This window comes from Ischnura elegans, chromosome 10 (assembly GCF_921293095.1).
Source record: "Ischnura elegans chromosome 10, ioIscEleg1.1, whole genome shotgun sequence".
In the NCBI taxonomy this organism is placed as follows: Eukaryota; Metazoa; Arthropoda; class Insecta; order Odonata; family Coenagrionidae; genus Ischnura; species Ischnura elegans.
Window position 1 is genome coordinate 104,549,639 of NC_060255.1, and position 23,000 is coordinate 104,572,638.

Here is a 23,000-nt window from a genome sequence, read left to right on the forward strand (position 1 = left end):
CATTAAGTGGGATTGTTCTGTTAAAATGTAATGAGAGGGCTTTGAACAACCACAAGTGGTAGCAAGATCAACAACGGACTCAGAGATAACTTGGGGAGGTTATTTTAGTCTATAACTGCGTAAATTTTATTTCTCATTTGTTTGAGTGTTGTTTTTAGGAAATTTTCTATGTTGTATTATTAATGTTCTTTTTCCATTGTTTCGCGTTCCGCCATCATGAAAAAATTAAATGAAAACCCAGATTTATGAACCGGTATGCGTGCATTATTTTGCGCGCCGGACTCCGTAATTCGGTTAATACGAATTGATCTGCGAAACAATTTATGGGTTTAATTGAGTACATTCTGTAAATCACTCACAATTAGGTTCATTTCTCAAAATGCATGTCCGAAGAACAGTGCAGTGGACACCTCAGATAAGTCCCGGAACAAAGTTCTTACATGAGTGTGTTAATGCACCTTAATAGCCACAATCATTTTTATCGCGCCATAATTAGAGCGTGAAAAGTAATCCTTTATCTTATTTGGCAATGCCGTACAACTGATTTCCTGATATTTAGCCGATAAGGTGTCGTGAAGTTCGCTTGAAGATAGGCCCTCGCGAAGGAGGCGACGCACAGTGGACTCAAATCGAAGCTAAGTGCGCGAAATTATGGAATGAAGTGCTGTTATCGAGGTAGGGTCCTGAAAATTTGTTTAAATATCGTTGGAGATCAATGAACGGGATGTCAACTGCGTTGTAAGTTCGTCGCTGTCTAGCTACACACTTACCAGCATGACAAATATTTCTCAGTTTTCTTGGAAAATCAATTGTCTTGCCGGCCTCGATTGACGTCGGGGTAAAGTCCTCGCCTGCCAAACAAGAGGTCGCGGGTTCGAGTGCTGCCTGGGTAAGTTTCCCCTGTCCAGGGCATGGTTGTTCGTTGCGTGCAATTGCTGAATTTGTTCAATACCCCGATATAAAATGACCTATGGGAGCTGTATTCTGTTGTTCGGAAATAAATGATGAAAAAATAAAAATCCTACACCTACCTGCTGACATTATTTGAGTGGTTCGATGGCATAAATAATGGTATTAATACTGATTTCGTACCTTTCCTGTATTTTTTTCGTGTTTTTTAATATTTGCTATTGAGATTAGTTATTCTTGGGAGTTAAAAAATGGCTAGCTAAAATAGTACGGGTTTTTCTATTTTTCAAACACTATCGCAATCGAAAGTGACGGAAGAAAGGTGATCATAAAAATTTTCTACCGATTGTGGTCACCCGAACTCCAAAGTGTTTATAGTTTCCTCAGCCTTGTACAACTTGATAATAAGTTTTGGTGGTACATGCCTGTTGATGCTGAAATACCCGAGCTTCAAATTTCGACGTTTTTACGAATATTCTCACGCCTCCTCCTTCTGCGCTATGAATTCGTAAAAGGATGCGCAACCTTCCGGAACACGTGATCATCCTGAAGAGACCTCCGACGGGGCGGAAGAAACGTCGGCTATTTCAACATCAAGACGCGGCTTACCCCAAAAGCATCATCAAGTTATCCCGAACTCTAGTTTACGTGTGTTATTTCACGCTCTGCTTGTCCTTCCAGAGCTAGAACGAGTGATAGTACCTATGTATCTATCCAAATTCCATAGATGTCCTTCTTAAGATATAAATGATATCTTTTGCGATTGTGGCTGTTGCGTAAGCAGTGGATATCATATCTCCCGTAAGGGAGAGCGTATCCTTGGAATTAAAAATGCATGTGTCATAAACATCAACAGTCATCAGAAAATCTAACATTTAAGATTAGTTTGACGCAGCTCTCCATTCGATTCCCATATCAGCTAATCTTTTCACACCGACGTATTTCTTCTATTTCACACCTTTCTTGACCTGTTCCATTTATTTCATTCGTGGTCTTCCTTTTCCGTTATTGCAATCCACTTGTCCTTCGACGATAGTCTTCATCAGGCCATCATGTCTCAAGATGTAACTTATAAGTTCGTTCCGTCTTCTTATTAAGGTTTTCACGAGGCTTCTCTTCTCTCATACCCTTCTTAGTTCCTCATTGCTAACTCGGTTGATCCATTTGATCCTCATCATTCTTCTGTTGCACCACATTTCGAATGCCTCTACTCTTTATTTCTCCGATGCTGTCATTGTCCATTGTCCTGTTCTGTAGAGGAGCATTCTCCAGACATAAAGCTTATTTCCCTAGATTTCTTGCGCTAAGTATATCCTTCTTTTGGTGGAATGCTCTCCTTGCCTGCGTTATACTGATAATTGTCATCACTATCATCACTTGTGCTAGTGTTTAGTAATTTTCAATCGTTCATTGTGGTTATCTTAAGAGTGCCGCTAATCGAATTCAGCGTTCAGGGAAGAGCGATTTCTTTTCCCCTCCCTCCGTTTCGTATCGTCTTAATTGATAATGCATGGTTTGCAGTTGCATTGGCGGCCGCCGGAGGGCGCGACAAGATGGCGCGACGCGAAGTGAAACGCGGCAGGCGCCAACGGCCGCCGGCGCTTCCACCGATGGCGACTCGACGCATTGAGGCACACACTATTCATGGACTAGCGCTTTCAGGGGAAAGCAAAGCACGCCGCTCACTGCTGTTTTGTTTTATATAATATATATATCCTCAATGGATTTCTTTCAAATCTACATCGTGCCCTCCAGAGACGGGGTTACCTGGAATCCATCCTTCGACACAGAAAAAACCGTATGTCCCGAAATAACGAGGCGGGAACAGTTCCTCACAGTTTCTTTTCCTTTGCTCGACATTTTTTCCGAGCGTGGACGAAATGCCTAAGACTCTTAGGGCCGGTTTTATAATGTCTGGTTAAACTGGAGTTTAAGCTAAGCGTCGGTTAAGTCCCAAAATTCTGTTTTACAATCGATGGTTAAGTCAAATCTGAGCGTTAAAGTGGTAGTCAAGCTAAACCATGGATTTCCCTCGGGTAAAAGGTTAACATGAAGTTTAAATTGTTGAAAATGGCGGATGTTTTGAAATGCTGAAGTACCCTACGATAATATACGGAAGAAATAATCGACCAAGCGCAGCATCCTCCATTTTTATCCGTATCTACGATATCAGCAATCAATTTCCAATATTTTTAGCACCATAATAGCAATTTGATAAGTGAAATATTTCCATAAGACCGGTGATATATCCGGAACGGGCCTCTGTTTTCATGCTATTCGACGTTTTCTTCGGTAATACGGTACGAGATCCTTACAGACCTCTCAAGTTTTATAATAATCACCACCCAATAATTAATTGTCTATTTTGAGGACTGCAGTCGGAGATCGTGTGCTCAACCCCTGAAAATGTTGAAGTTATGCAATATTTGTGCCGGAGGAGGCGTTTGTTATGATTTGTGCCAACCGAAGTGAGTTGGTGAAAAATAATAGAAATACCTATCGGAGGAAAGGAAGGAGGTGAAACAGGAGTGTAGGTATAGAAATCTATTATTACCTGGTTTTGCTGACTTCATCAACGCATTCAAAATGTGATGATGTTTACAAAGATAGTTTGAATTAGAAGAACAGCCAAGTTTCGTATTTGGTAATCGAAAGAGAGAAAAAGATCGTCCTTACTAATTGCATTCTGATTTACTAGCAGGTGATGTCACTAAAGAATTCATAATTAATTGTGAGGATTTATGTTATGAGGTGAAAGCTGATAAAATATTTTCGTATTTCCTTTTCCAAAGGATATGTTTGTCAAAGTACTACAATGAAAATTGTAGGTAAGTCCATTAACAATATCTGGTGTACGGCTTGGTATTTCTTGAAGATGAATATATAGGAATGAGTGAGGCAAGTGAAAGATTGCGTGAAAAAGAAATTATTTAGCACGTTTCGTACGTAATATATACAAGATGCTGTTTGAGTTTTCTTTGGAAGTTGAGAAAGGCAAATTGGTGCAACCAATACAGCTCGTGTGGGTAAAAAAGTAAGAATGACTGATTTTCTCATAAGATGGTACAACATATTAATTATTAATGAATTGTTTGGAAAATGAGCATTTATGGCGTGGAAGTTTACTAATTATTGTACCTTTTGTGACTAAAGTAATGACACATTACATCCTTTTGATAGAAAAAGATTTTGAAAGGCACCTTAAGCAAGATAAGTCTTCTCTACTCTGCGTATTCTAATGTGCTGCCTTCAACGGAAAAAATGTGACTTTATAGCCTAAGTGCTAGTCGTAGCCAAACACAGGTTATGTACTATTAAAGCCTCCTAGCAAATTATCTACCATTAAAATTAGCTTCAGAGCCATAGAATCAGTGGTGCATCTACCATCAAAAGTAGCTTCATAGCCGTAGAATCAGTGGTGCCTATCTAGATACCTCAGGTTAAAGTACATAAGAGTGCCAATTTGGTTACCAATACTAGTTTATTTCAGGTTTGAATATTTTAATATAGTGAGAGTTAACAATTCGATACTTTATCCTGAAAAAGTTTGATTTTATTCCACACATTTGAGCCTTAATTCAAGGAGAGAATTTGGACCCTTGCACCTGAAGACTCATGGAACATCAAAGCCAGATTAATCAAAGAAATATTATATTACCTAATATTAATATAATATAGGTACCTGATGATGCTGAAAAGCGAAACCGGTCGTATCAATAAATGTAAAATTGTGGAAATTGCTCCTGCTTTTTCATTTTCATTATGTCACGTTTCCACTCCATCTCGCCTGAAACCTCAGACTATATATTAAGGTTCTTAAGCATGGTCTGCTAAGGGAATATATTATATTAAGGTTCTCAAGCATTGTCTGCTAAGGGAATGTTTGAAACAATCAGAGTCAGTTGTATTTCTTACAATATTGAGCCAGCTGGGCTACTCTAGCTATTGGGGAAAGCTGTTGTCTGTGTACATATGTATTTGCTCATGAGGTTGAATTTACAGGAAATGACTGTATTCACCACCCATTATTTCCTATGCTCATAAGTGACCACTGAAAATTTTTCATCGATAAGCTCTTTCAAAATATCTCGTATGATATTGCGAAAGATGTATTTTTGTGTAAAGATGTAATAACAAAATGTAGGAGTAATAAATTATTATTATATGGTGGAAGTTTTTCATATTATTAAAATTAGACATTGCAATATTTCCACTGAGTTTTATTATAATAAACTAACATTAATATTTAACCTATACTAAATTTACTAAACTAACCTTTAATAAATATTAACCTTTACTACTACTTGTCGCCCTGTAACTAACTAATATGTTTAATAAGTTTTAAAAGGATTAGTGAGGACATATTCCTATAGCAGCCAATTTACATCACATATCTGGTACACTTGTTAGTTTCTTGGGATTTCAATCCCATATACCCTTTTATTAATTTTTTCATGCTCCATCCATCGAACTATCACTAATGAGTGGATAAGTTCAAAAATCGATTAGGTATAATATCTTCAACACTTCCCTCACCTCACTTATCAGGTCTAGCACTTCCTACTCTCTTTTCCTCTGTCAATCTTATCTATACATACATTCCTGTATATTCTTATCCTTCTTCTGGGTCAGAAATACCAGTTTCATACTAAACCTTACTCAATATCTCTTAACAGACTTCTATATGCACTTTGGTGCTGTGATTTTCCCTGTAATTCTCCTCTTTTTATTTATTCCCTATATGTCTCGCTCCGACTCTGCATCGCTAGAGATATATTTTAACATGCATAGCTGCAACATGTGTAATGAAAAACAGTCTGTGATCATGTCACAAAGGCAAATTTTCTTAATCATTCATTATCTCCGTGTAATTTATGGTTTACTCGTATCGCCGCACTCATACAATTAACACTTTGCCAAATATTCACAAATCGATGCGAGTATTTTTATTTTAACGACACTGATGATCGACCATATGATCGTCAACGATTAAAACCGAAAATACTGGCGTGATCTTCGTTCTCAAGGCTAACCATCACTTCAAAACAAACGTAAACAAATCTTTCACCACACTCCGCACTCGATTTTTCAATTTTGACTTTCGTTTGTTTTACGTTTTACGATCAATTGTTGGTATGAGAATTACAGTAACTGCGCTTTCCTCTCGTCAAAGTTTCCATCAGCCAACCGGCGGTAGGATTTGCTTTATAAAACTCAACCTCTCGTTAAACTCCGCGTTACCGTTATCTCCACGTTAGTTAACGTGAGGTTTAACCAGACATTATAAAACCGGTCCTTAAAGACCTTTTCCCCGTCCTCTCGGACAACACAAGCACTTCTAGATATTTACCGCAATGTCCTTCACTCGTCTTTAAAAGACCACCAAATCTGGCCAGAATCTTTGTAACAACTAAACTATTGTCCAAACATAATATATCTTTATAGCACAGCCCTCACCCTGCAACCGTGCAAGATGCAAAACTTGTCGCGTCCTCATTACCGAATCCCTTCCCGATCAATTCCTCGCCTTCCCTCTCCCCTCAGTATCACACCTTTCTTGCACGACGAAAAACATAGTGCTGCTGTGCCAGAAAAGCCCCGCTTTTTACTTCGGTTTATCCACCACCCCCCTGTGCATCCAAATGAGTGAGCATCGCTCCTCTTGCAATAGCGTTTCTTCTCTTTCTGCTTCCCTTCCAGCCGCCGTACATGCTTCCTCCCACAACGCTCTATTTGACGAGTGTTACAAAGTGGGAACATTGGCCTCCCTCCCCCCGTCTACCCCCCCTCCCCCCGTCTACCCCCCCCCCCCCCTACAGCTGATGGACACGGAGCTGGCGTGCATTTGGCCTTACCGTGCGTTTTCTTCCCCGCTCTGCGGCGGATCCCTCGTGCTCGCTCGATCATATCCGAGGTGCGGCCTGACCATTGCGAAATAGCAACAAAGGTATAACAACAAATGGCAAAATTTGCGAAAGGGTTGGATGGAGAACAAATAGAGAGTGATAACCCAGATGAGGAAAAGGGAATGAATTGGCCCACAATGGAAGCGGAATTCGATCGCGCTCTCATGGAATTGGAAATTAAAAAAAAACGCCTGGACCAGATTTTACGGCAGCTGAAATCCTGAAAGCATTAAAGTATCTTTTACCAAATTTGGGAAACGCAAAAGCGGCCGCTAGAGGCGCATTTCAATCGGTTTGTAAAAATGTCCGAATCCAAGCGGAGAGTGCAAATCCATCAATTTATTTTAAACATTTACGATGGAACATTCATGAGGAATGGCATTAAATGTGATAAATCACGTCATCATAAGACTTAATTTCGGTTTTACGAAGTGTAAATCCGTCAGTTGTAATTATAGTTTATTTATCCGTGAAATTCGGATCGCTCTGGTCCTCAAGCGACGCGAGTGGGGACTTCGGTAAACACATTCAAATCGCAGTGAGTGACGTGCTTCACTTCCGTTAAACACCGACAGGGAAACACCGTTACAGCTGTACTCTATAAAGTGTAAGTGCTAATTTAGCCATCTGGATCTTCCTATGAGTCCTCGATTGCAACAGTTGCCTTAATAAACAACCCACTCACCATGGGAGACAACGTAAACAGAACTGCACTTGACATAAATTAGGAAAAACTAATGACTACTGGAGACCCTCAAACAGCAACACACAACACAACCATTAATAGTACAGTAATCGAATCGAGGTAATCGAAGGCACTGATTCGTGAATTTATCTTACTTAGGCCGCCATCCTTTATTGTTTTCGTGCAATAAAGACTTTCCATGTGTATCCGTTCGACGGAATATCTCTTTCCATTAATTCTTTCTATCGCACATGGAAATGTGTGTGTTGTGGAGTTCGAACATGATCTTATCCGCTTCTCTCTGAAAGGCATCAGTTCTCATTAGCTCTAGCATCTAGCCTCCGAGTCCCTAGTGGCTCCCCGCCTAATTCGTGTCAATGCTGACATGAGTAATGATCTCTTTTCGCTGATAGCTATTCAATAGAGTCTTCACTATCACAGTAGATTATTCCTAATTGTTAAAAAAATTCCGGTGTGTTGCTAACGTGGCTTTCGGCTGATTTCCGTCATATTTAAGTTAGATTAAGGATTAAATCTTTCTGCTACTTTTTCATCCGAATGAAACCTGCCCATAACTCGCTTTAACGAATACTAGCGTCTTCAGGGCTCTGTGTCGCTATTTCTTCTGGATAGTTTAGTGTGTCGGACAGATTCAGCCGGTGGTTGTCCCGTCGTGACCTGTTGAGATCATGCGTGCGGGTCGATCGAATCGTGTTTCCGCTGTGAGGAGGCAGATTTTTATTGGCTCGGGGGAATCCATTCCGTCCCGGGCAGTTATGATTGTCGTTCGGCCGCAGCAGCTGGGGCCAAGCATCATCTTTCTTCACTTCTCTCCACTCTGCTCGGCCGCCATCGGCCACGAATGTTTGTGTGAGGGGGGCAGAGGATTATGCGGGTTGCCAATGCTATGATGGTTATAGTATTTGTATTTTTGAAGTGAAAACTTCTTATGGCGCGTTGAGCACTTTTGTAGATGGGTAAAAGACATTGGACTCGCGACACCGCTACTACATATATGTATAATTATGTATATTCTGCATGTACACAGTATACTCGCTATATACACAGTACTTGTGGAGGGGTACAAACCATTACACTGGTATCACCGTCACCAGTCCATATACTCGTGCAGGAGAGTGTACTCGATACAAGAATAGTGAAGATTAGTGCAATATAACTCAAATTCTTTTTATGCGTTCAATTTGAGTAGCGTATTCGAATGTTGTGCCATAAAATTAATTTATAAATGTGAAATGTTTACAATTATATATTGTAGAAATATAATAAAGGAAACACGTAGAAAAAAATCTTTGGAGTGAAAACTTCTTAGGCACTAAGGCACTTTTTTTTCAGATTGGTAAAAAACTCTGAGCTCGGGTGACCGTCACCTCAAAATCGTCACCGCCTCGCTGTCAACGAAGGAGAGGGAAATAAAGAGAGAAAGAGCTTTGAATTTGATCGTTCCTCTTGTATGAAAATATATTCTGAGGCAGAAGTGTTGGCAATAGTTTGTCGATTTCGTTCATAGCAATAGTTATGAAAAATATTTTCTTGAATTTCGGCTTTTCCGAGTTTATATTCCGAATCCAGTTAGTAGCATAGGCTTCTTGTAGATTTTTAACATTAATCAACGTCCAAAATTTTTAAAATAAAAAGTTTTCACTTCCAACGTCAGTCCCACGATTTTATTTGTCCAATGATTTGCAGAAGCTAATATAGCACAAACCAAAAATTATGCACATGATGTAATCAGACATGAAAATTCATGGGATTGAAAAATTATGACAAAAATGGAGATATATACGGAGATAAACAGCTGACTGACAGCAGAATGGATGGCTATTTGCATTCACGAGATGCTGAGAGGACAACCGATCTCAACCACGGATATTTGCGCGTATACTGCGAGGCATGGACGAGATGGCACTGGATTCCTGAATCCCTAAAGACGATGGGCGAGTTGCTTGTCGCTTGTCAAGTTGTGAACAAATGTTTTAGAGTTTATTTTCTGTAAGGAGCGAATATAAGGAAGGGCCCCCACAAATACATGTATATTGTGTTCTAGTCTGCTCCCAATTTCATTTTATAACACATATTAATTTTATAACAAATTATATGTATTTTAACGCATGTTCCTCGCTTTATCTTTGAGCATAATTTAACGCTAGCTTTGGGCGAGTATAAACAACACGATCGCGCCATCTCACCCGTTTTAAGGTTAAGTGTTTCAGACAATTATAATAGCACATTTTCGTTCGCCCTTAATTATTTAATGTTCTTTAGAATAGGTACAGAGTTTTAAATAAAATGTCGAAAAGGCTGGATATCTGAGAAAAACCGTTTCCATGGTGACTGCAAAGTGCATCCAAAGAAATGTTTGCGTTGCTATATCTCAGTAAATAAGGATTTGCGACCCCTTGTTTTTAGAACAAAAGAAATTTCTTCAAATTGTATCCCCTAGCTCCTCCTGAAGTACTGAAGATTCCTCCTGAAGCATCCTGCTTTGGCTGATGCATTTTGTATTCATTGTTCTTGTGTTGCAACACATTTCTAATGCTTCCACTCTTGATTGTTGATGAATAGGGTAATTTATCAAAGATAACGAAACGCATTGATTGCGATTCCTACCCACCATTAGTGTATTCATAATATACAAATTATTTGGTTTTAGAAATCCCAGTTTAGACGAATGTCTACGGTCAATTTTAATCGCATTTGAAAAAGGCCAGATTGGCGCCCATGCGATTCCACTCCACGTGACGTCACAGGGACCTAGTTTCTATACGAGTAGATAATAGTTTTACATTGTCTGAGATTACCAATGCATGCCTGAGGTGCAGAGCTCAGGGAAACATCTCTCAAATCATCTCACCTATTAAAACTGCCTATGGTCGGAAAGTTTCCTTCGTTTATTAAGGTATTAATAATCCTTATTTAAGCGAAGCGCTACCTGCTAGCATGGTACTCAGCTACCTGCTAGCAGCCTGCGTCGCATCAGCGCTCAAGCCTCGCCCCAAGGTCACCTCACTTGCGACAGGAACCAGAAATACGTCACACGAACTTTTCCCATCATTCCTACTTAGCCGTCGCGTTTTCGCGCGCTTGAAATTTTTCACTTTTCGTTTAATCGCGAAAAATAGAAATCGTCATTCGAAAATCTAAGAGCGTGAAATGCACACTCTAGGAGTAATAATAATAATCTTCCGATTAAGGCAATAAAAAAATAATAGGAAACCACCCTATTGTGATATCAGCTTCACAGTGAATTGAGTTAAATTGGTAACTTGATATGCTTTAAAATTTCACATGCTTGCAGCTCCTATTTGAAAACTAAATAGTTGGATTATCTGTGTTCCGGATTTCATTTCTCGGTCATTGTGGTGCAGCTCAGGGATTTCAAAACTTCATAATAATTCACTGCCGCATTGGGAACGTCTTAGACGGACATCTTTCAGAGTAGGTGCTAAAGAATGTCCGCCATGAAATTTATGGTAAATATCAGGATTATTTGACGATTGATTTGATAGTGCTGCCATCGGTGGCGGCAGGGTACACTCCTCACCGGCCGAACTGAAAGTCGCGGGTTCGAGTCCCGCCTGGGTAGGTTACCACTATCCAGGGTTTGGATGCTTGTGATGGTCCATATATTTTTGTGTTAGCCCCCGGTGTAGAGGCCAAATAGTGCTATTTTCGGGGTGATGAATATAAACAAATCAAATAAAAAATACTGTCTTTGATGTTTATTCCCCCGTACATGGTTATATGGGAGCTGAAGCTGTATGGATTATGTGGAGAGGTTTATTGAACTTAATATAATTGGGGTAACTTACGTCTGTAAATAAGTTTCTAACACCTCAATACGTTACTCTCAGCAACATTATAACAAATTGGTAATTGTTCGTATGGCCAGTTGTTACTACCCCTTGACAAATATTTGTCCAGAGATGCTTACGTCTGGGACTGCTTGACACCCTGCTAAACGAATCAATTCGCCAAGCCTGGATATCTGGCCTGAGTGTTGCGCTATCGTTTTGCTGCACCGTGTGTGTTGATTGTCTTTTGTTTATTTTCCTCCGCAGGCGGTTCTTCTGCCACTGACCTCGTGCCCTCCCTGCTCGGAATGTACGACGCGATGGTCGCCCAACGCACTTCTTCCGCCGCCGCACCACCACCTCCGCACCACCCGCTCATCCCCCCTTCATGCGGCGAGCAGCAGCGCCACCAACACCACCACCACCACCAACAGCAGCAGCACCAGCAGCAGCAGCAGGAGGAGGAGGACGAGGAAGAGGAAGAGGAGCGTGGGGGGGATGTAGAGGGCGTGAGGAGGCCGCTGTCCGTCGCCTCCTCCTCCTCCGCCTCCTCCTCCACTTCCTCCTCGTCCGCTTCGTCTTCGTCGTGCGACGTCGCCGGGTCGGTGGGCGCGGAGGGGCGTCGGGGGCGTCGGCCCAAGTCCAGCGCCTACCTGGCCAGCGTCGAGTCCCTCGGAGACGACACGGCACCTCCTGGTGAGTCAACTTCCATTCGTACCACTGGCGGAAAAGCAATCTAAATCGCCGTGTATCACCAACGTTTCGACGGACGACTCGTCCATCGACGTCAAGGTGAATGAATTGGCTGGAGTGAATTCAGTGACCACGGCTTAGCCCAGCGTTATTATACTGGGAAAAATTTAACTTGAGTATTTTTCAATCGAAAATGTGTAAAATTTCCACCCAAATAAAATAATCATGACTTAATCTTATAGACCACTTAACTGTGCAACAGAAATTACAAGTAGTTCAGATATATCTGTCTTAGAAGTGAAAATACTCTCATTTTTTATATGAAGGAGATTCAACTTCCATTAGATACGTCGTCATGTATGTGCAACGTGTCCTATGCAACTCATTAATTCGGGGCCGTCATTTGCCTTTCTTCCCCTCCTCCTGTCCTTCAACGATTGTCTTTATCATGTCTCATTATGTGGCCAACTAGGTTGTCCCATCTTCTTCTTCGGGTTTTTAGGAGACTTCTCTTATTTCTAACTTTACGTAGCACTTCCTCAGTACTTACTCGGACGATCCATTTTATCTTCATCATTCTTCGGTAGCACCACATTTAGAATGCTTCCACTCTTTTGACTTCTCTGCTGCTGTCATCGTCCATACCTTCATAAAGAAATATGATCCGTATGCGGCATCTGAAAAATTGTTTCCTTGCTTAGCTGTCCCCGCATTCTCAGCTGTGAGTAGATTGTCCTTTTCGTAGAACGCTCTCTTCGCCTGTGCCATCCTTCTGACTGTTTATTCCTGGCTTCGTTCGTCTCTGCTTACTTTGCATTCTGGGTAACAAATCTCTGTCACGTCGTGATCTTCCGCTTTACATTGGTCTTTTCCTATTCTTTGATTTTCAGGTCATAACGAGCCATCGTTTTATCATTATTAATCTGTGCCTTCTTCGAGTCTTTCTCTGTCTCGGCTGTGATGTCCTCAGCATGGGCATACCCAGCGAGGGGCAGGGGGGGCAGCTGGCCCCCCCTAGAAGCAAAAATCGCAAAAGTCTTTAAGCAAAATCAGTACTGAATTGAAACGGAAGTATTCAACAAATTTTCTTCAAACCCACGAAAAATGATTTATAATAGTATGAGATATGTAACTAAAATAAAACTATTTTTTCAAGGAAATAATATCATAAATCCCATGGCTTACCCCCCGCCCCCAGTTATGATCCTCGGTACGCCCTTGGTCCTCAGCAAATCGAATAATTCCGATTCGTACCCCGTGGATATCAAGTCATGAAACCCCCTCTTTGATTTCTGCGACGGCTTACTCAACGGGGAATTTTATGGGGGGCAGTGCGTATCCTTGTCTCACTTCTCCCATTACCCTTGCCTCTTCACAGCTTGGTCCAGATTTTATCAATGCTTCCTGCTTTTCACATTTTCTGTCTTCTAACATTCAATTGACAAGGAATTTTAATTTATGATGCTGCAAGTTGGATTAAAATACTGCTAAAATGAGATGTTATCAATATCTGGGATTATTGATGGTGCCCATGATTTTTTCTGTTACGGAATCGTGGTCTAGAGTTTGGAATTTTCAAGCTTAATGGGACCCATCCGCGTCTGATCTTGGGATAAAGTTCCAGATAGATCGAAGTTCCATAATATGGATAAGTATTCTGATATGTGTAAACCCTAAAATAGTTACTTTCATTCCAGTTCGTGGATTCTTGTTAATGTCATGTTGACGAAACTAATAGGAGGTGGGACTCAAGTCAATGTCTAGTTTTAATTAAAAGACTAAAGCTTCCGGCGAAAGATCACGGCGATTTACTCCAAATATTACTTAAATCTATGTGTGTACTCCCAGGGTTCCCTCTCAACCGTGAATTTAGTCTACCGTGAAAAAACCTGGAAAAAGCTGTGAATTTCGTCATATAACCTTAAAAAATCTCTCGAACTTGCTTTTAGAACTGTGATTGAAAGAGCGAAAGAAAAATTGATGTGTCGATCATGTTTCAAAGTCAGTCATACTGTCCACGCATTCATTTATCTGTACGCGCATATTCGAAGCGCAACTATTGGTCCGTGTGCCGTGACGACGCATTGACCTCAACCCTGTACCAAAGCCAGAAGACTGGTAACCAAAGTGTTCATTAACCCTGGCGAAAATTCAGACACTTCTTGATTTCCCTGGCACCCTGGTCCATCCATTTTCCCGCTGACAACCTTTAGCCGGAGCTGAATTTTTCCAGCGACGTCAGGAGAGAGAGAGAGCACTTTCATTGCTGCGTTTGCATTCGCGGCGTCTGTCGCGTTTCTTAAATGTTTAGTTGACGTGCGGCCGATGATCGTTACGCGATCAATGTCTCTGCCTAAAATGGTTTTTCTGTAGACCGTGAATTTGACGACATCTACATCGTGAAAAACCTGGAAAAACCGTGAATTTTATATTTCAGTTTGGGTGGGAACCATGGCTCCAATAAAAGCGGATATTCCGGGTCTTTTTATTCGCTCGTCTCCATTATTTATGCCATTAATACAGGACGTGGAATTGCAGGATTCCAAGTTCCTCAACCCAAAGAAAAGCCAGGTTATACAATTTGCTAGAAAAAAGAAGAAATCACTCTCCACACCTATCTACTACGGCAAAACTAGAATCAGCCGCAGTCCAACGGTGAAGTTCCTGGGAGTGACCCTAGATGAGAAATTGACTTGGCATGCAAACACCATGGCAACCGTTAGAAAAGCAAATGGTGCAGCTGCAGCCATACATCCATTACTAAAAAGTCCACATTTAGCACTTCATACTAAAAAAGTCCTATATACCGCCATGATCAGACCATTAATAACATACGGTTACCCCGCCTGGGGTTCAATCGCACAAACTCATTTACGGAAACTGGAAGTCCTCCAAAATCGGGCTTTAAAAAACATCACAGGCGCACCCTGGTACGTCCGCAACACATACATGCACAACAACCTACACATTAAAACAATACCACAGCTCCTACACGACGCCGCAAAAGCCTTTGAAGACTCCCTACAGAAAACCCAAAACACGCTAATAACACCAACATATCAAGAAAACCCCCATTTCAAATACCACAGACCGAGAAGAGCACTCACAATAAAACACAAATAACCATTTAAACACATAACCGCCGTAAACAAAAACCGATTACCAGCAAATGCTGAAAATCAGGAACTGCTAACCACAGTTACGGAAAAATGCGATGCGATGCAGGATTCCGAGTCCTGTATGGGATTTCTCCTTGATGTGTAGACAACTGCAGTTGGGATATCTGACCAACTGGAAGAAATCATAATTAAGCAATTTCAAGAAGTGTGGTATTTTGGGGAATCGGAGCATCAAGTAGCCTCCATGTGCTCCGAACCGGAAAACTCCACTGATGAGCACCCATTCATTGTCTGGTGCGAATTTTCATCACTTGTCCATTCGAAACGGTTCTCAAGAAGGCTCTCCTGCAATGAGCGGATGTATCTCGATGTGGGGATACGGTTCGATTCCCTGCGGCATTAATCGAAAAACAGTCACTCATTTACCTGTGTTTGCACGTCGAAGTAGAGTGGCGTGATAGTCGCGTAGTCAGTGGGAGAAGGGGCAGCGGCAGTGGGGCAAAATGTTCCCCTCGTGGCGACGTCTCGATATATCTGCTGCCAATAGGGTAGTTTCCTTCATCAAAGAAAACGAAATGCATTGATTTCGATTCGTTTACCACCATTAGTGTATTCATATTATACAAATTATTTGGTTTTAGAAATCCAAGTTTAGACGAATGTTAACGGTCAATTTTAACCTCATTTGAATTGTAACCTCAATTGAATAGATTTTTGCATCGTCTGAGATTACCAATGCATGCATGAGGCACAGAGCTCAGGGAAACATCTCTCAATAATCACCTATTAAAACTGCCTATGCTCGGTAAGTTTCCTTCGTTTGATAGGGTATTAATAATCCTTATTTTTAGTCAAGCACTACCTGCTAGCAGGGTACTCTGCTACCTGCTAGCATTCTGCGTCGTATCAGCGCTCATAGTCTCGCACCAAAGTGGCCTCACACGGCGGAATCCGAAACCAGAATGACTTCACACGGGCTTTTCCCAGCATTCATACTTAGCCGCCGCGTTTTCGCGCGCTTGTAAATGTTCGCTTTTCATTTAATCGCAAAAAAGAATTCGTCATTTAAAAATCTAAAAGCGTGAAATGTGTTCTCCATGAGTAGTAGTCTTTCGATTTAGGCAATTAAAAAATAATAGGAAACCACCCTTTTGCTACCAGAGGCACCCATGCCACGACAACGAGGGTTATTCCAAAACAAAAAATTCACAGGTCCATGGTCATAGGTTAGGAAACAAAAAATTCATAAGTCCATGTCCTTTCCAAAACAATTGTTTTATTTACATTCCTCACACGTTTTTCTATTTTTCTACATAATTTCTACACTTATTTAAACATTTTATGCATCTATCAACAAGCTTTTGAATGCCAAAGTTGTAGAAATCGTCCGCCTGCGAAGATAATTTGTCTTAAACTGCTCCTTTCTCTTCATCATCTGCGTCGAAGCGCTTGCCGCCAAGAAACTCCTTCGTGTAGCGGAATAAGTGGCAATCATTTGGCGCCAAGTCGGGACTATACGGTGTGTGGTCCACCTGTTCTCATCCGCAGTATGGGGTCTGGCATTGTCATGGAACAACAAATCTCGCACCAACTCGCACCAACTTTACTTCACTCATTATGTTAGGACCATAAACTTCAGTAATCTGCAGGTCAATTTCTGCCGCTGGGAATGTTTCTTGCAGACAAAAACCGTATCACTGCCCCTTACTTCGCAATCGGCGAGCCGATCGATTGCCTTAAGGCCGTTTTACACGGGGCACGGAATTGCGCAGGTTAGAGCTGCATTAATTTCTAAAATGGCGTGAAATTGCGCGAATGCATGAACGAAATTAGAACAGGGGCTATTTTGCCGTCTCGCATCCACGCATTCTCGCATGTATTCTAACAATTCACCGCTTTATACAACGAAATTTTGATTGCGCCTTCGCACGTACGTCAGATTGCGCAATTCCGTGTACCGTGTAAAACGGCCTTTAAACATTGTGAACTGGCGCTATGAAAAGCACGCAGCAATAGTGTCAACGCTTATGGCGGCGCTTGACGCGCAAGGCATGCCGGGAGACGGTGCGCATGCGTGTTTTGCCCTTGGCTCCACATTGAAATAATTACAGCGAATCGGACCTTACTTTTGGATTAACCCTCGTATGTATAATAAAGGGTGTCTGTTCTGGTCTGTCGGCTATGCATTTCCATACGCCGGCACGCATTGCTGCCAAAGTTATTAAACAGGTGCATCTCAAGCTGCCGAAGCCCGTAGAGCTAGTTTCGGTTTCATCTGACGCGTCCTTAGCGTCGTTTTCTCATTAACAATTGTTGCGTCTTATCATACAACTTGTGTGGTTGGTCATCCTGCCGGGTAGGCACACCTCTTGACACGCTCAAAGGGAAAACCGTTGGCTGTCGATCCTCTCTGTGCACACCTTAATTCGGGGTATGCGTGCACCAGGCGTTTTCAATTTGACGCACGTGCGGAGACGCACAGCGATTAGTGTTGTGGAGAGTGTATAAGCTGATCTCTTACGCGGTGTAGCACTCGGCAATCTTTTTTTTCGATTATTTACTGCTCATGTCAGCGTCCTCTGCTCACCATCTGATTTCAATTTTGAGTCGACCGTGGGATAGATTGAGGGAGGGGGTCAGGGTTATCATCTACTGGTAAATATCCTCCCCGAGCAACACCTGGTGGCCTGCTAGTGTATAATGTAATAATGTATGATAATTTTAACTCTGGGCAATACCCCTGCGAGCAACAGAATTTACTGATCATTTACCAGAGACTTCACTTTTACTTGCACAATTTCACATACAAAATACTTGCACACACAAAGATATTGAACAAGATTTTTACGTAGCGTAAAAAACAGTTTAATGACTGAATTGCATAATCAATGATAAATACGATAATAATGAGCCTCAAGAGGAAAACTCGAATGTGCGGAAACGACGATGGGGCAATCAAAAGGAACATCACAGATTCGAACAATTTTAGAACACCTCTGAAAATGTTAATTTTTAAGGTTACATTTCATGCTGTCTGCCTTTAATTAGCGATGAAATTAACTTCCAGTGCAGTGCAAACGAAATACATATGTAGCTGTTTCAATGATATGTTTGGTTTTCCAATGCGTGCGAAATGACAACAAAATATCATAACTCGCATGCCAAATTTGTGGCTGCGTGATCCTGATGATTGCGCAAAATATCCATCGAATGTATCGCGACTATTTCAACTCTCCTCAGTTGGGGAGCGTGGTTGAGGGTGGAGTGCCGGTCGAAGGGTCCCGGGTTCAAATCCAGTGAGAAGCAAAACGAATCACGGCTTCCTCCGCTCTGAATGAGATGTCCAAATTTATGCGTCGCCACTTCTGACCTGAAGACGCCAGCAGTATGGCTGGAGGAAATTGAATTGTAACCTCAATTGAATAGATTTTTGCATCGTCTGAGATTACCAATGCATGCATGAGGCACAGAGCTCAGGGAAACATCTCTCAATAATCACCTATTAAAACTGCTTATGCTCGGTAAGTTTCCTTCGTTTGATAGGGTATTAATAATCCTTATTTTTAGTCAAGCACTACCTGCTAGCAGGGTACTCTGCTACCTGCTAGCAGCCTGCGTCGTATCAGCGGTCATAGTCTCGCACCAAAGTGGCCTCACACGGCGGAAGCCGAAACCAGAATGACTTCACACGGGCTTTTCCCAGCATTCATACTTAGCCGCCGCGTTTTCGCGCGCTTGTAAATGTTCGCTTTTCATTTAATCGCAAAAAAGAATTCGTCATTTAAAAATCTAAAAGCGTGAAATGTGTTCTCCATGAGTGGTAGTCTTTCGATTTAGGCAATTAAAAAAATAATAGGAAACCACCCTTCTGTACCCACCTGCCAATACTGTCGTCACCTATTATGGACAACTCAACGCGGAGGAATGCCCGAAAGTAGAGACTCACATGGAAACCTTAGATCCAACCAGTGAGAAGCCATCGGACACCACCAACATACGGAGTGCGAGGTGGCCCTGGAAAAGGGTCTGGTCCCCAATGACCCTGAATGTTTGAAAGTCACACCCACTAAGATATTGAACAACATTTTGAGGTAGCGTAAAAAACAGTTTAACGTCGGGGTTCGGGGTGAGCTCTGCCCTCACCCATCCAAATCATCCTCGGGTTGAATCACTGACTGCGCAATGAACTCACTAGTGTCTCAATAGATCCAGTGCGCTTCCTGGTGGCGGAGGCAAAATAAAGTCGAAAGGAAGAGGTGAAAGGCACTTACTAATAAGAAGGCGAAGAATCCCATAATCGGGGAGGGAGATCGATCCTCGATCAATTAAGGCGATTTCTCTCCCGTATCCCTCCCCTTGGTGACATATCGCGAGATTCGGCCTCACCCCATCAACCCCATCTTACTCCAAATCTCGCGTAACATTTAAACAAAATGCTTATTTTTTAGTTAAATGGCCAGTTGATAGAAAAAATTAGCAATTAATATAAATTTGTATTAACAACTGGATTAGCTTCACATCTTCAAATGGGTACATAGAAACAAATTAAGCGGACAGGAAGCCATCTATCATTCTTCGGCAGAACTATAACATCAAACAGCGACGCATACGATATTGAAATGGAGTTTAATATTTTATTAGCTACATCAATGTCTTTTCCGGAGTTAACTTCTCTATCCTATATAATATCCGCATTATTCTTCATACTGTAATGTCGTCCACGATTCACGGTTCGATCAAACAAAGAAGAGTTGTAGGGCGCATAAAAAAAAGAAACGACACAAAAATGTGTGTTCTATAGTTTTCACGTTACTTTTCGCGCCGGTTTCAGCTGGATAATTAATATCCGCGCTGTTGTTGACACTGAAATTACTCGCCAAGTGCTCCGGAGGAATGATTAATTGTAGAGTTTTCTTTAAAACCGGCCTTAAGCACGTTAATCTGGGCTCGACTTCGTAGGATTTTATGAAAACAAAAATTATCGTTTAATAATTTTTTTTATTTAAGGTTAGGAAAGATCTAGTGACAGTATGGTTATGTTGGAGTATAAATTAAAGTCTAGCGGAGAGTATGATTTGGAGAATAGCGGTTTGGGGTGCGGAAACGTGGACACTGAGGACGGGGGATGGGAAGACACTGGGAGTGTTCGCGATGTGTGTATGTGTGGAGGAGACTAAGGTGCACAAAGATATTCCAAGCTGTCGATTTACTTTAATTTGAGAAACTCAGGAACGTAGTTAGGAAAGAATTAATCGAGCAGACCAGTAAAATAAAATTGCGGACTTCGCCATGTCAAAAGGAATAAAAGGTGCTGGAGAAGGTGTAATGGAAGGAGGTGGAACGACGAAGTGCTTCACATGGTGGGTGAGGAGAGGCAGCTTTTAGATGAGATGCGGAGGAGACAGAAGGTATGGATGGAGCGAGTTCTTAGGAAGGGTATATTGAAAAACAGTGTTAGTGGGTGGAATGTTGGGTAAACGAGGGAGAGGAAGGAAGAGAATTCAGGGTGTCCACTGTTCAGCAATTCTAATATTTAGTAGCCTGAGATTTCGAAGTTTTCCCGGGCGATTGCTTTGTTTTCCAGGGTGATATCCAGTCCTAAAAGTATGCATTTTTAGCAAAATGATGTGTATATGATATAAATAGCTGACCACAACATGATAGAAAATTACCTTTACATACCGGTAACCCCAAATGGATGAGGTTCAATAAACCTTCAAATATTCTATAAAATTTAGCTCAAACATGAGGACAAACAAGTATCATCACACTATCCTTATCTTTAGGAATTATGCCATGGCGGATATCTTCTAATGCCTTCTTCAAAATATGTCTACCTTAAATGCTCGGAAAAAAGATAGCGAATTTAACACTATGACGTATGTACACCAATTATAAACTGCAATGGCCTATGACTGAAGTTCAGAACGAACAATTCTGCGAACTACGAGTAGTTTTTAAGTATGAGCTCTAAGTATGTGGATAGCGAGTTAGGATAGCAAGTAGGCAGCAATCCTAACAGAAAATTATTTTACTTTTACTATTATAAATTTATTGGCAGAGGAGCGGAGCTAACTCTCAAAACACTCCGTGTATACCTACCTTAACTGGCAGAATTATTTTACTAAAAAAATAAAGACTATTAATAACTTAGTTTGGAATCACAGGAATCGCGTAGAAATTTCCCTCTCCATTTGTTATCACAGTTTTCTTCAAATCCTTCTCAGTCTCGGCTATGACTGTTAAGTCGCGTCGTCAGCAAATCGCTACGGGCTAGTTCTTCCTCCGTGAATATTGACACCTGAAGCCTTCTCTTTGATTTCATTGGCAGTCGCACGTACCGAATGCCTGTTACGTTATACCTGTTGGAATTATAGCTGGTGCGTAGCTCCTTCATAATTGTTGCGAAATTCGATATTCGCCATTGTGTGCATTCCGCGACATTATGAAAGAGTCCTTTCTTTTTCTAGGGCAGCTCTGATTTGTATTTGATTATCGCGTCATGCACTTCATTTGTTGGCGTTCATGCCAACGGTCAAGCAATACAGGAGGCCTCAGTTCGTCCCTCTGATGCTTGATTTATATTGTCCCATAGGACGCGTATCAATCGGTTTTCAATAATTTCCGCTGCGTGCTGAGCGATCTATTTATTCTCATTATTTTCAAAAGGTGTTTTCACTCGAAACGATTAGCTCTTTAAAATCATGATTTCGATTGAATATGTAATCTTGATTGTAGATTTCGGCTCACAGCACTTATTATATTTTGATTCGCCGTGAAATTTGGATCGCTCTGCCGTCAGTGACGCTTGTGGCGACTTTCGTAAACCTCCTTAAAAGCACGGTGGGTGACAACGGTGATAACACATCTGAAGTGGCTGGCTGGAGAATCCTGTATTGTTGTGTGAGCGCCTGCAGCGGTTGGACAGGTGTGCGCGTCGCGTCCATATTGTCACTTGTCGGCTCAGCAGCAGCGAGGGAATGTCTTGACCTCTGTGAGCAACAGTCCATATTGGAATAATATCTCACTCTCCACGGTGGAACCCTTTCGACTGCGCAGACAGTTTTTCTCCGCGCCAAGTGGATCATCTTCTGTCAGCCACGTGGTGCGCCTGCGCGGTCGTGCGGATCCAGGGACCCCATATAAGGTGGACAGAAATCGTCCTTCACATCAAAACTCTCTGGATTTTTAGGTTGTGTAGAAATATGTTTGGGGTATCCCACTTCGGGGTTAATTTTTTATGAAAAAAATAAGGTGTGTGTTTAGTCGTATTGCATCAAATGATCATTATTTCCAACGGAAACGCGCTATTTTATTTCTACATATGTTTGACTTTAATTCCTCAGCAATATGGGAATTTGACTATCTGTTTACTGTAATGAGGTGGAGATATAACCGTCAGAAAAACTAGATGTCAATCTTTTTAGTGATTGTGATGAATGTTGTGGTGAAGCGGCCATTTTTTTCGTTCTCCAAAATGGCCGCTATAATCCACTCCACCTTGTCTCTCTTCTGTCTTAGCCGCAGTGGGGGCGGGCCGCACTTCCTCGCCGCGGGGGGGCACACTACCGCCCTGCCACCTTCGCCAACAGGCCGGTCGGCGCGGGTTGTTCGCACAGGCGGGCTGCGCCAAGTCTGTCAGCGCAGGTTCCTCCTCTTCTGCGCCGACCAGCTGCAGTCACATTTCTGCGCCAACGCTGCCGACGGGCCCGAGGCCTCGCTACTGCGATCCCAATCTCAGCTACATGGACCGCGTCGTCATGGAGATAGCCGAGACGGAGGCTGTTTATGTACGAGACCTGAAGCAGATCATTGAGGTGAGTACATATTAGGGTGTGCCAAAAAACGTTTTTTTGCGGGATCAAGTTTGCGTTGT

At 41.8% G+C, this 23,000-nt stretch overlaps 1 protein-coding gene across 1 annotated transcript in view; it reads left to right on the forward strand.

Annotated features, from left to right (window-relative positions):
* Window positions 1-23,000, forward strand: part of LOC124166600 — a 102,397-nt gene that overhangs the window by 54,868 nt on the left and 24,529 nt on the right. Inside the window, exons 2-3 of the mRNA XM_046544192.1 lie at window positions 11,580-12,008; window positions 22,646-22,941. Of these exons, the coding sequence (XP_046400148.1) occupies window positions 11,580-12,008; window positions 22,646-22,941 (725 nt within the window). The remainder of the gene's footprint in view (window positions 1-11,579; window positions 12,009-22,645; window positions 22,942-23,000) is intronic.